A 15,665-nucleotide genomic window follows, 5' to 3' on the forward strand; every position below is an offset into this window, starting at 1 on the left:
CACCGCTCGCTATGGAGACGATGGTGACCCCGCGGGTGCACCCGCTTTCCCCCCCCCCGAGTCCCGGCGCTGAGCTCCCTCTGCCCTGGCAGGATGGGGCCCCCCCCAGCCCCCCCCCCCCGGTTCCCTGCTCCATCCCCAGGCAGCTCGGATTTAGAGACGCCGTTTAATTTGCCCGTTAATCACCGTTAGCGGGGTAATGAGGGGCGCCCCGAAGCCTGGGTGGCTCTCTGTGACCTTCACCCACGTGTTGTCCCCCCCCCCCGCGGTGGTGGCCGCCCCCACGATGGGGTGGGGGCTGCACCCCAGGATCTGCCCCCCACGGGGAGCCACAGGAGGGGGGTCCAGGGCCCCACAGCCAGTGGGGACAGGGACGGGGACAGGGCCCCCCCAGCCCAACGTCTCGCTCGGGTGCTGACTGCTAAAATCCCCTGTGGTCCCCCCCGGGAGCCCCCCCCAGCCCCACAAGTGGGTCCCATGGGCGCTCCCCCCCCCCCCCCCCAAGCCCACCCCCGCTGGGCTCAGACTCCCCCCCCCCCCCCCCCCACGGCAGCACCCCAGAGGCAATGGGACCCCCCTGGACCCACTGGGGGACCCCTCCTGCCCCACAGAGCACCCAGCCCTTCGGGGGGGGGGGGGGGGGGGGGGGGCGCTGACCCACAGCAGAGACCAATGAGCAGCTGGAAGGTGTCAGGGGGGTGGGACAAAAGCAGCACAGCGACCAATGGGCTGATGGGGGGGGGGGGCAATGCGTGACGTGTAGGGGTGTGTCAGGCCCCTCCCAGAGATGCTGAGTGAGGGTTGGGGGGGCTCCAGCCACGCCCAGCCCAGTATGTCCCAGTAGAGCCCAGTATGGCCAGGGGGGCCGGGCTCTGCCCTCCCACCGGCTGATGGGAAGGGATGGGGGTGGCGGTGCCTGGGGGTGGTGTGTGTGTGGGGGGGTGTTGATTAATGGGGGCCATCGCTCACTGTCCGGCCCCCCCCCCCCTCAGCGCGGCGATAACGAGCGGCAGGAATAATGAGCGGTGTCACTCCACTTTTCATCGTGATGGAAAGTCATTACAGGCGTCACCGGCGGCGACAACCAGCCATGAATCAACTGCTCTGCTATGAAATTAAAATCGAATCGCCCACCCCCCTCCTCCGCCACCCCACCGTGGCCCCCACTCCCCCCCCCCCCCCACCCCCCCCCAGGAAGGAGAGAGCCCCCCCCCGCCCTGCCAAGGGCCACCCCAAGGACAGGGCACAGGGGTCCCACGTCACTGGGGTCACCCCAGGGCCCACCCCCCAGGGACTGATGCACAGCAGGGGATTTAGGGGCTCCCCCCCCCCACCCCAAAGTCCAGATCGATGGGTGGGAGAAGCGCTTTGGCTTTATTCAGCAACATCCACCCCGCCCCCCCCAGTGAGGCCACGGCCACGTTACCAGCACCCCAGAGCTGGAAATGAGGGGGGGGTGTGGGGAGCAGGACCCCCACCCTGCCCCTCTCTCTGTGGGTGCCTGTCCCGGGGGGTGCAGGGGGGGGCTCACAGTGAGACACCCATCAAGTTCACCGGCCGCCCGCTGTAGCGCTTGGAGACGTCGGCCTCGATCTGCAAGACAGAGCCAGGGAGTGGGGGGGTGTATTAGGGAGTGTGGGGGGCAAAAAGAGGCGGGGGGGGGGCCCTGCAGGGTTCACACGCCCCCCCCTCACCAATTTCTGGAGCTCCTTGGTCTTTTCCAGCAGCCGGTCGAGTTTGGGCTCCAAGGTGCCCTGTTCTGCCAGGGCCTCCTGCCGCTTCTGCCTCATGGTCTCCTTCTTGACCAGCAGCAGCTCCGCCTGCTTCAGCTTCTGCCGCAGCAGCTCGCTCACGCGGTCCACGTACCTGTGCGGGGACAGCCGGGGCCCCCATCACCCCCATCGCCCCCCCACCCCACCCCAGGACACCTCAATCTCCCGCTCCAGATCCACCCTGCAGAGCCTCATGGTCCCCCCTCAAGCTCTTGACCCCCTGGTTGGTGTTTTTTTATTTTCCACACCCCCAAAGCGAGAGGACGGGAGAGCCAGGCCCCCCCATCACCCCCGTAGGTGCCCATCCCCACCCAAGACACCTCAATCTCCCACTCCAGATCCACCCTGCAGAGCCCCATGGTCCCCCCCTCCAGCCCTTGACCCCCTGGTTGGTTTGTTTGGGCGAGAGGATGGGAGAGCCAGGCCCCCCATCACCCCCACAAGTGCCCACCCCCACCCCAGGACACCTGAATCTCCCGCTCCAGATCCACCCCGCAGAGCCCCATGGTCCCCCCTCAAGCCCTTGACCCCCTGGTTGTTGGTTTTTGTTTTGGGGTTTTTTTTCCACCCCCCCGAAAGAGGACCTGGGGGAGGCGAGGATCATGAAGAGGTGCTGCATGCTGCGGGTGCAGAGCTGGCCCAACAGAGCCCGGGTGATGGCCAGGAGGGAGCCCACGCGGGCGCTGGTCTGGCCCTGCAGCACGGTGGGCGCCAGCTGGAACTGGCTCACGGCCACGATATCGGCCTCCTCCTCCATCTCCACCAGCCGCTGGGACAGGAACAGCTCCAGCTGCGGGGACAGAGCCCAGGGACACTCATCCCTGCGGTGGGACGGCGGCAGGGCGGCCCCTGCCCCGGGGTTGCCGCGTTGTCCTCACCTCCATGAGCTCGTCGATGAACTGGCTGCGGGTCTCGGTGTTTTCCAGGAGCGTCAGGGCGTCGGAGCCGCAGGCCACCCCCTCGGGCACTGGGGGATGAGCCAGGGGTGAATGGGGCAGGGAAGGGATCTCCACCTTCCCCCCACCCCAACTCATCCCGTACAGGGTGCTCAGCATCACCCCACAGCACCGTTTAGTGGAGACCCCCCCCCCTCGTGCACAGGCAGGGTGCCCAGGGTCACTGCAGGCAGGGAAGGGTGAGGAAAGGCAGGGTGGGTGCTGCCTGCTGCCCGCTGGGACCCCCCGTGTCCCTTTTCAGCCGTGCTCACCCTCGGTGCCAGCCTCCAGCACCGTGATCTGCACCTCCTCGCTTTCCCCATCTCCCCAGTCAATACCATCATCCTGCTGCAAAAGAACAGGCACCCTGTGAGATGGGAGGGCCCGGGACACCCCCAAGATCCCCAGCCTGGCCCTGGAGCAGGGCCAGACCCCAGAACCACACAACCAGGGGTCCCACACCTGGGGAGTGGGTTCCAGCGTGATCCCCCAGTCGATCTCCTCGCCCTGGGCCGCCCCGTCAGCAGCGGCACTGTCACCCGCCCTGCTCGGCTCCAGCGTGAAGTCTCCCCAGTCGATCTGCGGGGAGAAGGACAAGAGAACCCCTGAAACACTGGGGGACAAAGAGCCTAACCCTAACCGACACAGGGCAGAGCCGGCTGGGGCTCTCCCCAGCGCCGCAGCTCGGCCCCGGCTGGCCGGGACGTACCGTGTCCTCCTTCGGCGGCTCCGGCACCTCCTCCACCTCCGGCCGCTCCACGCGCAGCGGCTGCAGCCCCGTCCTCCACTCGTACACAGTCGTGTTCCCTCTCTTCCCCACGTACCGCAGCAAGGGAACCACCAGCTCCGTGGAGCTGGCAGCCAGCGCAGGGACATCAGTGCCCAGGCACAAAGTGGGGGGACCCTGCCAGGACCCACCCGCCCGCCCCAGAATCCCTCTGGGAGAGCCCCAGAGCCTGGGAGCAGCCGCCAGCCCAACCCGCTGTCCCCACAGATGGGGAAAGGGGATGTGGGGGTCCCCTCCTGCCCACCTCTCGCACACGAACTCCACGCAGGCCTGGTACAGCTCGATGGCCTCGGAGAGCGCGCTGGCTCCTGCCCCGATCTCGGACAGCAGCGATGGCAGGTCCTTCACCAAGGCCAGCAGCTCCTGGCGCACGTTGTCACCCTGGGGACAGAGCAGGGATGTGTCAGGGCACGGAGACAGGCAGCCAAAGCACCCCCGGGATGGCTTCACCCTCTACTTGAGGAGCTACACACGGACAGGAAGGGGATGGAGGACTGAGGGGTCACCTACACACACCCCCAGCTCCTCCCATAGGTAAGGTGGCACCATGGGGACATCATATGTGACACGTGGACGCAGCTTGAGCCGCGCTGAGGCCAAACGCAGGCGTCTGGGGGCTGCTTTGGGGAGGGAGGTGGCACAGCGGGAAGCCCTCCGCCACGGGGCCGGGTGCAGGGACTCACGGTGATGCCGTACTGCTTGCAGGAGGCGAAGAAGCGCTCCCGCAACTCGGCCGCCCCCAGCTGACACTCGTCCTCGCGACGGGCAAAGTCCTGCTGGGCCTGCTGGCACCGGCTGATTTGCTTCCGCAGCGAGGGGATCTCGTAGCTGATGCTGCGCACCAGGAGGCTGGCGAGCTCGGCTGCAGGGAGGGGGGTAAAGGGGGTGCTGAGAGGCCGTGCCAGTCACCCATGAGGCCCTTGGGGTGCTCTAGCCACCTCGGCTGCTGTCCCAGCCGCACAGCAGAGCCACCTCATCCCCGTGGGACTTGGCTGCTTAATCATGTCCTGCCCCTTTCCCTGCCCACCCCATCCTCATCCCAGTTTGGAGACTGAAAACCACCCACCAACACCCCCCAGGGTCTCTCCGGAGCCGCCTTACCCAGGTAAGTGTTCTCCTTCTCATAGAGGTACACGATCTCCTGCCAGTCCTGTGGAAGGACGAGGAAGCAGAGGGTGGGGGAGGCTGCGAACACGCTGGCTGCCACCAGCCACACGTCCCCAGGCCCGTGCTCACCTTCATGCGCTGGGATGAGTAGCGTCCAAAAAGGTTCTTGGTGGAGGCTTCAGTGCCCTTGAGGATCTCCACGATCCTCAGGCAGTGGAAATAGTGCAGGTCTGTGTCAGAGGGAGGGACACAGTCACTGGGACGTCTGCCAGGTGCCACCCTCTCCCACCTCAGCCCGGGGACCGTGGGTCTCAGAAGGGGCTGTGCCACCGACTCCTCATCTCCTCCTCAGCTGGGGGGAGGTTGCCATAACCAAACCCTCAGGAACAGGCTTCTGGTGCGACACTGGCCCCAGTTGCCCGTGTCCCAGCTCTCCTGGGACACCCCCAGGCTCCACTCACAGGCCCCCGCGAGCAGCTGCTTTATCTCCTCGTTCTCGGGCATGTCTTGGATGGCCGCGTTGATCTTCTCGCGCACGGCCAGCACCTGGCTCTGCCATTTCAGGTTGCAGTGTCTCCTGTCCACCAGCCAGTCTGCGAGGCAGGGAAACAGGGGGTCAGCGGGGAGAGGGACCCTGGAGGGGGGGACCATCAGGTCTGGGAAGGGCTGGAGAGGAAAGGGGGTGTGTGTGGGGGGTGGTGTCACCCCGCTGCTGTCTGGACTGGGACAACCCAACGTGGCACCGAGGTGGGCAGCGCTGCGGTCACGAGCTGCCACACGACGGGGTGACAAACCCTCCCGGGGACGAAGGACACGAGTGAGCGGTGTCAGCCCGCCCCCACCCACCGGGGAGTCGCGGCACAGTCACCCCCCCCCCCCCCAGCCCACCCTGGGGTGCTCCCACGCGGGGGAGGTCGGGCCGGGGGTGCCGTACCCAGGAGCTTGCCGGTCTGGATGTCGATGGGCACGTTCTGGTAGTCCTGGGGAGAGACCTGAGGGGAGGCGAGGGGCGGCGGGACGCGGCAGGGCCTGGCGGAGCCCAGATGGGACCTGGGCCGCGGCCTGTCCCCGCCTTACTCCAGCGCCCGGGCCCGGCCTGTCCCCGCTCCCCCGGGCCCTGGCACCTCCCCAGCTCCCCCCGCCCGGGCCCAGCCTGTCCCCGCTCCCCCCCGGCCCGGGCCCGGGCCGCCACCCCCACCTGCATGCCGCCCGCCGCCGCTCCGCTTCCGCTTTCCCCCGCCCAATCCCCGCGCCCCGCCCCGCCCCAGCCAATCCCCGGGCACGGCCTCCGCAGACAAACCAATCAGAACGCGCTGCGTCCAACGGGTCCCGCCCTGCTACCAATCAGAAGGGAGCGACTCCGCGACCGGGCAGCGTACCGGCATTCCGATTGGCTGAGGGGCGGCGGGGGAGGGGGCACAGCCGACCAATCGGAACGGGCTGACCGGGCATGGGGGGGGGGGGGGCGCCGCGCACGCATGCGCAGTGCCGTAGATCCCCAGGGCGGGTCTCTCGGGGGTCCCCAGGGCCGGTCCCGGGTGCCCCAGGGCGAGATCCAGCCCCAGGGGATCCCGGATCCTTCGGGGATCCCCAGCTTCCCCCCGAGCAGATCCCGGGTCCGTCGGGGATCGCGGGGTGCCCCAGCACGGAGCCAGTGTCCCCCTGGGATCCCCCAGCTGCCTCCGAGGGTCCCTTGGGGATCCCCGGGAGGGGCCCAGAGCAGATCCCAGGTCCCTTGGGGACCACTGGGTGCCCCAGCACGGAGCCAGGATCCCTCGGGGACCCGCCTGCTGGGACCTGTCGCCCCGGGATGCCCACGGGATGTGGGGGAGCAGCTGCCTCCAGCACCCCGGGGACATCATCGCTCCAGGGCGGGGGGGGACACCCATGGGTGCCATCCCCAAGCCAGCGTGTCCCCACGAGCCGTGTCCTCGCGCAGGGCCGAGATGGCAGCTCTCCTCCTCCATCCCCCGTGGCATCGCCCTGTCCCCCGCGGTGGCCGAGCGGGGCGGTGGCAGCGTTGGGGACAGCTCGGCGCAGGCCAGCGGGGAGAAGCTGGAGGCAAGAACCGGTCTGGCAGCCCCTGGTTTCGGCTAATCCCGCCGAAAGTCACCATAGCCACGCTCCCGCCGGCTGCCCTTAACTCCTGGCTGCCCGAAACACGTGCCACGTGCCACCCCGGCACCCACCGGTGACCTGCCCTCGAGGCCAGCGGGGCGGTGAGCCTGGCCCGGTGCCACGGTCGATGCCAGCACCCGAAGCCGGTGCGGGCTGGCAGCCGCTGTCGGGGCTCAGCCCCGGGTTCCCCCATCATGAATATTCAGCCGTGCCCTGGCCCGGCCCCGCTGTTTGCTCAGGCAGGAGGGGTTTGGTCGCGGGTTCACCTTGACGGGAGCAAACGGGGCAGCGGCAGGTAGACGGCACCTGCCCGTGCACCGCAGCCGGAGCTGTCCCGGCACCCCCGGGACCCCCCGGGCTGGGTGGTCGCAGCGGAGGCGTGGGAGGTGCAGGTACACACACGGGGTGCCCGCGGTGGGGAGTGGGACATGGAAACCCCCGCTGCCAGCACAAGGTGACGGCACGGCCACCGTTCGGCGACGGGTCCCGCCCGGCTCTGGCATGAGGAGGAAGCAGGCGGGGGCACGGCGCTGCGGGGGGACACAGCAAACTGGCCCAGGGGGCTACCAGCCATCTTCCCTGGGGTGGTGGCCCCACTCTCAGTGTCCTTGTCCCCCTGTCCCAGCACCCGGCGTGATGCCGGAGGCACCACCCAGGAGGAGCTGGGCAGGGGTCGGTCTGTGGGGTTGGTCATGGCTGAGCGGTGCAGGGGCACGGAGCCACGCTGGCCCCCGGGATGGGGACCCGGGGCTGGGAATCCCCTCCCTGCCCGCTGCTGGGGCAGAGTTTGGCTCCTCCGCCCCGAGCCACCCTCCCCGGCCCTGCCCCGGAGCCACGTTCGGCACCGGAGCCTTCCGGGATTGCCGGGGCCCCACCGGTGCTGCTGCCTGTCCCTGCAGGCAGGGCTGGGCAAGAAGAAAACCCCGACCCTGGGGTGCAGCAGGTTGTGACCCCTCTGGCAGGGATCCCGGCACCTCCCCGGCTCCCACCTGCTTCCCAGTTCCTGTTCCTGTTTGCTTACTGGGCTCCCTCCCTGCCCCGATACCTGCAGCTGATCCGGCAGCTCCCGGCGGTGCCACCAGCCTTTCCCCCAGGCTCGGTGATGCCCAAATCATCCCCTCCCGGTACCTGGGGGGTCCTCCTACCCCAGCCCCCCCAACCCCATGCAGCCCCCCTGGCATCTGCCACGAGCATCCCAGCAGAGACAGAGACCACCAAAGCCGCCTTCGGCAAACGTGGCACCGGCCTCTCCCGTCAGCGTTGCCAGCCCGTGTCCCTTTGTCCATCCCAGGGACGGCAGGGCTGGGGGGCTGAGGGACCCCCCCAGAGGGAGTACAACCCCCACTTCCATTTCAGGGGCCGGCAGCGATGGCCGACAGCCACGGCTGGTGGAAGCTGACCTTCCTGCGGAAGCGCCGGTCGGTGCCCACGGTGCTGTACGAGAGCCCTGACAGCCACGCTGCGGCCGCCGGCGAGAGCCAGGAGGGGCCGGGCGAGGAGGGGCCACCCGGCTTCGCCGCCCGCCTGGAGAAAATCGTGGACAAGAGCAGCAAGGGCAAACACGTCAAGGTCTCCAACTCGGGACGCTTTAAGGAGAAGAAGAAAGTGCGGGCGACGCTCGCTGAGAACCCCAACCTCTGCGCCGCTGGTGAGCGGGAGGAGAAATGACCCCGCTGGTTGTCACCCTCCGGCCACCACCACCGGCTGCCCAGGCCGGCTCGGCTCCGTCCCTCCCGCAGGGCTTCACAAGGAGAAAGGACTCGGACTGGAGTTTATTTAAGGGAGATGCAAGGACCCTGTTTAATTGCAGCCTGAAGGCTTGTGGCACCCCAGGGACAGATGGGGAGCCCCCCGAAGCTGACCGGTTCATACTGGGATGAGGATGCTCACCCCAGCTCGGCCGCTTGCCGCGGACCACCAGAGCCCATCGTTCACCCAGCTCTGCCCCAAGCACGATGGCCCCGATCCCGATCCCCTCCTGCCCGTCACTCCTGTGGGGACAAAACCAGGGGACCCCCTGCTCCTCTCCCAAGCCCAAGGGGCCGCGTGGCCACAGGCAGAGCCACTCACGCCACGTCCTTGCCAGCAGTCACCCCCAAACCAGGGGACGTGACGCTTCCCTGCCCCAAGGGAACAACGCCATGGGCAAAGTCCCTGCTGAGCTGCCTCCACGGGGAGCTTGGAGGCCTCTGGGCTTCCCAGGAGGAGCCGTATTCCCGCTCGCATCCAGGAATCGCTCCCTGCTCCCGGAAAGGGAGACCCGACCATGGACCACGGTGCCAGAGCCGACACCGTGGGCAGCCGCCGCAGCCGATCTGGCAACCCCGGTATTTGTTCGGGTTGGTGGAAGCTGAGCCTTTAGTCGGCTCTTGCGACTGCTGATAATTAACTGCTGTTAATAAACCAGGTCTGGAAGCAACGGCAGCTCAGGGGCGCGGGCAGGGCGGGGAGAGCTCAGCGGACCCCCCGGCCCCCCGCCTGGCAGGGTCGCAGGGCTGTGGGTCCCTTCTGCCACCCCGGTGGGGAGCAGCGCCGGCCGCCACCAACGCAGGGACTCCCCGACCCCGCGGAGGTGGGGGGACACGCGGGGGTGGCCGCCACCGGCGCTGCCAGCCCGGGGTGCCCTCCCCGCAGAGCAGGGTGCGGCCGTGCCTGAAGTCAACAGCAGCCACCACTTCCCAGCTATTACAAAAGCCGGATGGTGCCAAGCGCCAGAGTCCAACCCCCCCACCCCATTCTGCGGCACAAACCCTGTGCCAGGGCGGCCTGGGCCCCCGCCGGCCCCCGCCCTCCGTTCTGTTTGCTCACAGGCTGCTCTTTGTCCCGGGCTGGCAGCGCCGGAGGGATCCTGCCCGAGAGGGAAGGGAGGGAGCGGGGAGGAGGAGAGCTGTCAGCACCCAGCTGGTGCCAATCGGCTCATTTACGCCCATCGTGGTGGTATCTGGCCTCCCCGCCACGCTCCTACTGCCAGGATGGGTGGGAGACCTGCCAGCCCCAGCCCCTTCCTGGGACATCAAGCTGCCACCTCACGCTGTCCCCTTGAGGTGACACCGGAACCCACCCGTCCCACCACGGCAGCTCGTCCCTTAGAGATGAGCACAGCCACGAGGGACCAAGGCCACCGAGCGGGTCACAAGGTGTGTGACGACCCCCACAGCCACCCAACCTGGCTCCCTCCATCTCAGCACCAACTGAGCCACCAGCACCTCCCGCTGCCACCCCACCGCAGGGTTTTGCCCAGCACGGGACAGCCGGGAACCCACCGGGGGAACCCACGGCAAAGCCTCGGGGCACCATCCTTCCCCGAGAGCCAGCGACTGGGAGAGCAAACACGGAGCTGGGGGGGGTGAAGGTTATCGGGGCTGGGTTTCACTGGGATGTGGCCCAGCGGAGTGAGAGCTGCCAGCACCTTCTGCCGGCTCCGTGGGCCAAGCTCTGTCTGCTGGAGAGCGTCGTGTGGGTAAATATTAACCCAAACGCACGGCTCCGCGCCGATCGGGATTTATTTTTTCCAAGCTCTGACAGGCAGCTGCGGGGGGAACAGGGAGTGGCGCCCGTCTGTGCCCCCCCGAACACACAGGCTGAGGGTTGGGGTCCCACAGTGCGCCGGTGGCAACGCACAGGGCCAGCCCCGAACACTGGTGACACGGTGGTGACATTAAAGCTGCAATTCAATAAGTTACTGCACAGACTGGTGACATTAAAGCCGCGATTCAATAAGTTATGGCACAGACGGGGCACGCTGCACGGTTCTAGCTGAAACACGAGGCACCGGCAGCGGCAGGACACGGGCAGGGGGTTTGCTGGGGTCTTTCTTGGTCCCTCCACAATCATTCACGTGATTAATTAACCACCAGCGGTCGCTCCCCACGTGCTGGCGAGGGGGAGCAGCTGGTCTCTGGGACCCACCTGCGGCTCTCGCCCGCCCCACGGGGAAGCGAAGGGAGACGAGGGTCTCTGGGGCTGGACCGGAGCCCCCCACCAGCACGTGTCTCCCAGGGAAGGGCAGAGCGAGACCAGCCCCGTTTCCCGGGGCACAACAGGGGACAGGTTTGGCACAGGTGACACTCCCGATCGGGCGAACGCAGCCGGAGACACCAGCAGCCTCACGGGGCGAAGCGTTCGAAGACCCACTCGCCCTCTCCCCGGTGCGTCATGTCTCCCAGGGGGGCCGAGCCATCCCGCAGGCGGCGGAAGACAATGCGGTCGTGCAGGCGGTTGGTTTGGCCCTGCCAGAACTCCACAACGTCTGGCTGCAGGATGTAGCCCCCCCTGGCAGAGAAACAAGGGGATTTAAGGGGGGGGCCCCGCCGGTGGGCAGCACCCTGCCCGCAGCCCCCACAACTCACCAGTATGCCGGCTTGGGCACCGCCGTCTCCCTGTACCGCTCCTCCAGCTCCATGTTCTTCTTCCTTAAATACTGCGGGGAAGGGGAAGGTGGTGAGCACGAGGGCGGCGGGGGCAGCACTGCCTTCCCGGCCCCTCCGAGCGCTGCCATGGGGAAAGGGACGGCCGCTCACCTCCCTGTCCGGAATGACGGTGCTCTGCCGGCTGACGACGGCCCCGATCTGGCTGCTTTTGGGGCGGGAGTGGAAGTACCGCTCCGATTCCTCCTCCGGCAGCCGCTTCACCGAGCCCTCGATCCGGACCTGTGCCGGGCACCAGGTGTTGAACGGGCTGCGTGGGCTCCCGAGCGAGGAGGAATCGCTCTGTCCCCCAACTCTCACCCCCAAAAACATGGGCACTCCCTGTCCCGTCTCATCCCCAGGGGCTGGGACCCATCCCAGTGTCACCCCCACCCAAATATACCTGAAAGGAGGGTGCAGAGAGGGGGGATGAGTCTCTTGAGCCAAGGAACCAGCGGCAGGACAAGAGGGAATGGCCTCAAGCTGCGCCAGGGCAGGGTCAGACTGGCTCTTAGGAAGGATTTCTTTGCAGAAGGGGCTGTTGGGCGTTGGAATGGGCTGCCCAGGGCAGGGGGGCAGTCCCCATCCCTGGAGGGGTTGAAGAGTCGGGTTGAGCCAGCGCTGAGGGATCTGGTGGAGTTGGGAACGGTCAGGGTGAGGTTCATGGTTGGACTGGAGGAGCTTCAAGGTCCCTTCCAACCGAGATGATTCTGTGATTCTGTGAAATGTGTGAGCCCCAACACCCCACGCTGAGGCGGGGAGCACCCACTGCCTGACACCGTGCTCAGGGCCCAACCGTGTTCCCTCTGCTCCCCTCGGCCCCCCCCCCGCCCACATCCCCAGGGAACCACGACTCACCTGCCGGTTGAGGGGTTCCCAGTAAAAGACGAGCGAAGCGAAGGGATTGGCGTCCTGGGGCGCAGAGGGGGGGGGAGAGACGAGAGAGCTGTCAGCAAACCAGCTTCAAAAATCAGAGAAACCCCCGTGTTTTGCCGCGGCAGGACCTGCCCGCACGCGGCACCGGGCAGAGCCTCGATCAAAGCTGCGGCTGCTTCACTTCTCCAAGAGCCTCAGCCCCAGGGCAAAGGGGCTGGAAAGCTGTTGCCCACCCCCCAGCCATGCCCAGGGACCCCCCCAGAGCCTCCCCCCAGCCCCAGCGCGGCTGTGGCCCTCACCAGCTCCTTCCCCTTGCGGCTCTCGTGGTTGGTGAAGAAGCGGAAGCCGTCCTGCCCGAAGCCCTTCAGCAGCACCATGCGGGCCGAGGGCTTCCCATCCCTGCGGCGGGAGAGGGGAGGCGATGACAGGTCCCCCCCCACCGCTACGAGGTGGCCAGGGGATCCCCCCCCCTCTCCCCGGCCTCACCTGGTGCAGGTGGCCAAGCACATGGCGTTTGCCTCGCCGATGGCCGGACAACCCACGGCCTCCTCGAACCAGACCCTGAACTGCTGGATGGGGTCGCGGGAAGCCAAGTGCTGCTCCTCGAAGGCCTGGGGACACAGGGGACGCTGTCGGGGGGGGGCACCCTGGCTTTTGGGGACACAGGCAGTACTGGGGGGGGCTGTCACAGAATCATTCATTCAGGTTGGAAAAGTCACACCAGAATCAAGGGCAGGGTCAGCACAGAGGATGGGGTGACCCCGGCCCTGGGGGTGCAGCATGTGCAAGGGAGGGCGGGGGGGGGGGGTCCCAGGCTTTGGGGATACAGCCAGCATGAAAGGGGGGGTCACCCCAAGTCTTGGGGACAGCTTGGAGGGGGGTGTCACCCCAGTTCCAGGGGCACAACCAACACGGGATGGGGGTTATCCTGGTTCCGGGGTCGCCACCAGCACGGGAGGGGGGGGGGGGGGTGTCCCTCGGGCCCTGGGGACAGCCTGGGGGGGTCACCCCAATTCCAGTGGCACAATTAGCATGGGGGGGGGGTGGGGTCACGTCAGGCCTTAGGGACAGGGGCTACTCTCGTTTTAGGGTCACTACCAGCACGGGGGGGGGGGTCACCCCGGGCCCTGGGGACAGCCTGGCGAAGCGGGGGTACCCTAATTCCAGAGGGGGGGGTCACCCCAGTGCCAGGGTCACTACCAGCACGGGGGGAAGGGGGGGGGGGGGGTCACCCCGCGCCTCGGGGACAGCCCGAGGGGGGTCACCCCGGCCCCAGAACAGACGGGCCGGGGGGCACCGCGCCCCTGCTCGCCTCCCCCCTCTCCCCGGGCCCCCCCGGCCCCACCTCCGCGTCCCCCCGGTAGCTCTTCCGCAGCGGCCCCAGGTCCATCCCGGCGGCGGCCGACGGGAGCCGAGCGGAGCCAAACCCCGCAGCGCCCCCCCCCCCGCGGCGTGGCACGGCACGGCCACACCCCCCGGAACAGCCAATGGGAAGCGGGAGGCGGGGCCAAGGCGGGGCGGGGCCAAGGAGCTCTGGCAGCCAATTGGAGGGGACGGGGGGCGGGAGTGGACCCGGAAGTGGTGTCGGGGCTGTAAACAGGGACATGGGGGGGCCCGTGAAGGTACAACGTCCCCGGGGGGCGGGGACAGGGGACACAGCGAGGGGATGGGGGGACAGCGGCTGGGGGGACACTGGGGGGGATATTTGGGCCTGGGAGGATGGTGACAAGGGGCTGGGAGATGGGGGGGGGACAGAGATTTGGGGACAGGGAAGGGGGGCAAGACATGGGGCTGGGAGACACTATGGACAGGGGAGGGGAGGGCCGGGACTGAGGGGACAGGGGCCTGTGGGGCAGGGAGGTGGGGACAGGCGGGTGGCGGGCAGGGGACTTGCCAGGGGGGACACTGGGGACAGGCAGGGCCCTGGGGGTGGGGGGAATGGGGACAGAGAGGGGACACGGCAGGGACGAGGGGAGGTGGGTACGGGGTGGGCAGGGAGCACAGGATGAGGCAGGGGGGTGCTGGGGGGCCACCCCGTGTCCCCCCGCCAGGTCCCCTCTGAGCAGGAGGGGGGTCCCGCGGCCCCGGCGAGGCGCCCGGGGGCTGGTGCGCCCTGACGCTGGCACCGATGGCCGATGGTGGGGCCGAGCCCTGGGACGAGGACGAGCACTGGGGGGGCCAGGACCCCGCAGCCCCGCAGCCCCCCACACCCAGCCCGGGCCACGGCAGGTACGGGTTGGGGGCAGTGGCACGTCCCTGTGCCAGCACCGGTGGCACCGCCGTGTCCCCAAACTGAGGAGGTGGCTGTGACCCCCAAGGGTCCAACGCTGACCTCGTCCCCCCCTCCGTGTCCCCAGGGCCCTCCTGCTCGCTGAGGACATCACAGCCAGGAAGAGACCCCGGCTGTGCTCAGGGTCCCAGGCCAGCCCCAGCCACCCGCGGGGACTGGAGAGCCCCTGGGAGCTGGGGGGTGCCGAGGGGGGCTGGGGGCCGCGGGCGGGCAGGGTGACGGGGCTGTACGCCCGACTGCTGCGGGAGCTGGAGGTGGAGGTGGCGGAGCTGCAGCGGGCGCTGGCAGCCCGGGACGAGGCCGTCCTGCACCGTGACCGCCGTATCCGGCAGCTGGAGCTGGAGAACCGGCAGCTCCGGAGCCACGTCCGCAGCCTGGAGGAGGAGAACGACCTGCTCTCCTCCAGGGGTGGCTGCGGGGGACCCTTGGCCACCGCTGCCACCACTGCCACTGCCACCAGGACGCTGCTGGCGGCGGGCACCGGCTGCATTGGTAACGGCAGCGGGCGGGCGGGGTGTCCCGGCTGTGTGGGCTGCGAAGGGGATGCAGTTTGTTGGGTGGCGCTGGGACAGATGAGGGTGAGTGGGGATGGAAGGGGACAGGGACAGGCTGCTCGGGCTGTGGGGGACAGAGGGGAGCTGCCCGGTCCCCCCCCCTTGCCCAGGGACAGGGTCTGTCCCACGACTGAGCCCCCACCGTGTCCCTGCAGGTGTCAGCGACAGCAACATCCAGTTCCTCAAGGGGCTCGTGGGGCTGCTGGAGAGTGATGCCACCGCGCAGGTGGGTCTTGGTCCCCACAGGGTGGGGGTCTGGGGACAGCTCTGCCCCTGTGTCCCCAACCCACGCAACTCCTCACCCCACAGAGGCTGGGCACCAGCCTGGCCCCGGCCCCCAGCAGCGCTGGGCTGAGCGGGACACCCATGCCCAGCCAACCCCGCTCTGTCCCTGCAGGTTGGGGGGCTCCAGCCCTTCCCCTCTCCCAGCCCTGGGGAGCAGGGCTGCGCCCCGGCCGATGTCCCACGGAGCCCCCTGGCCTGGCAGCTGCAGGCAGAGCTGCCCAGCGGCTTCCCCCCCTGCCTGGGCACAGAGGAGGGAGCTGGCAGCCCGGCCGTGCTCACCGACACAGCCTGTCTCTGGGAGGAGAGCGGGGGGGACACGCTGCCTGATGGCACCCCGCTCTGGGCCTCACCTGTCGAGGTGTGTTGGGGCCAGCTGGGGCTCATGGGGTCCCACCAAAGCTGCCAAGGTCCCACCAGAGACCTGGGGTCCCACCAAGGGTCCAGGTGTCTCACCAAAGCTCCTGGGGTCCCACCAAGGGTCCAGGTGTCCCACCAAAGCTCCTGGGGTCCCACCAGGGATCTGGGGTCCCACTAA

At 68.5% G+C, this 15,665-nt stretch overlaps 3 protein-coding genes and 1 long non-coding RNA gene across 7 annotated transcripts; 2 read left to right on the forward strand and 2 right to left on the reverse strand.

Moving 5' to 3' along the window:
- Nucleotides 1–1,355: 1,355 nt before the first annotated feature.
- CDK5RAP3 (CDK5 regulatory subunit associated protein 3) lies at nt 1,356–5,835 on the reverse strand. Of its 4 annotated transcripts, none has more exons than XM_074892268.1 (14): nt 5,800–5,835; nt 5,536–5,581; nt 5,063–5,194; nt 4,731–4,831; nt 4,596–4,644; nt 4,178–4,356; nt 3,739–3,875; nt 3,417–3,561; nt 3,170–3,286; nt 2,980–3,055; nt 2,651–2,739; nt 2,357–2,562; nt 1,695–1,866; nt 1,356–1,593 (listed from the first exon to the last, which is right to left on the reverse strand). In XM_074892268.1, the coding sequence occupies exons 1-14, from the start codon at nt 5,803–5,805 to the stop codon at nt 1,528–1,530; spliced, it is 1,521 nt and encodes a 506-aa protein (XP_074748369.1). In that variant the 5' UTR covers nt 5,806–5,835; the 3' UTR covers nt 1,356–1,527. The 4 variants fall into 4 exon arrangements, with proteins under 4 accessions (XP_074748369.1, XP_074748368.1, XP_074748367.1 ...); XM_074892267.1 differs by having other exon boundaries at nt 2,980–3,052; nt 5,536–5,593; nt 5,800–5,833; XM_074892266.1 differs by having other exon boundaries at nt 5,536–5,593; nt 5,800–5,833.
- A 1,139-nt stretch (nt 5,836–6,974) lies between these two features.
- Nucleotides 6,975–9,138, forward strand: PRR15L (proline rich 15 like). The gene is made up of 2 exons (XM_074892271.1): nt 6,975–7,111; nt 8,076–9,138. Exon 2 carries the CDS (start codon nt 8,088–8,090, stop codon nt 8,385–8,387), a length of 300 nt encoding a protein of 99 aa, XP_074748372.1. The 5' UTR covers nt 6,975–7,111; nt 8,076–8,087; the 3' UTR covers nt 8,388–9,138.
- Nucleotides 9,139–10,634: 1,496 nt separating this feature from the next.
- On the reverse strand, nt 10,635–13,436 carry PNPO (pyridoxamine 5'-phosphate oxidase). The gene is made up of 7 exons (XM_074892270.1): nt 13,347–13,436; nt 12,488–12,612; nt 12,301–12,400; nt 11,984–12,037; nt 11,240–11,368; nt 11,069–11,139; nt 10,635–10,991 (listed from the first exon to the last, which is right to left on the reverse strand). Exons 1-7 carry the CDS (start codon nt 13,389–13,391, stop codon nt 10,826–10,828), a joined length of 690 nt encoding a protein of 229 aa, XP_074748371.1. The 5' UTR covers nt 13,392–13,436; the 3' UTR covers nt 10,635–10,825.
- A 2,046-nt stretch (nt 13,437–15,482) lies between these two features.
- On the forward strand, nt 15,483–15,656 carry LOC141953295 (uncharacterized). Its single transcript, XR_012631900.1, has 2 exons — nt 15,483–15,574; nt 15,615–15,656. It is a non-coding gene; the product is annotated as an uncharacterized LOC141953295 (long non-coding RNA).
- Nucleotides 15,657–15,665: the final 9 nt, after the last annotated feature.

The sequence above is a fragment of the Strix uralensis genome, chromosome 22 (genome assembly GCF_047716275.1).
Source record: "Strix uralensis isolate ZFMK-TIS-50842 chromosome 22, bStrUra1, whole genome shotgun sequence".
Classification (NCBI taxonomy): Eukaryota; Metazoa; Chordata; class Aves; order Strigiformes; family Strigidae; genus Strix; species Strix uralensis.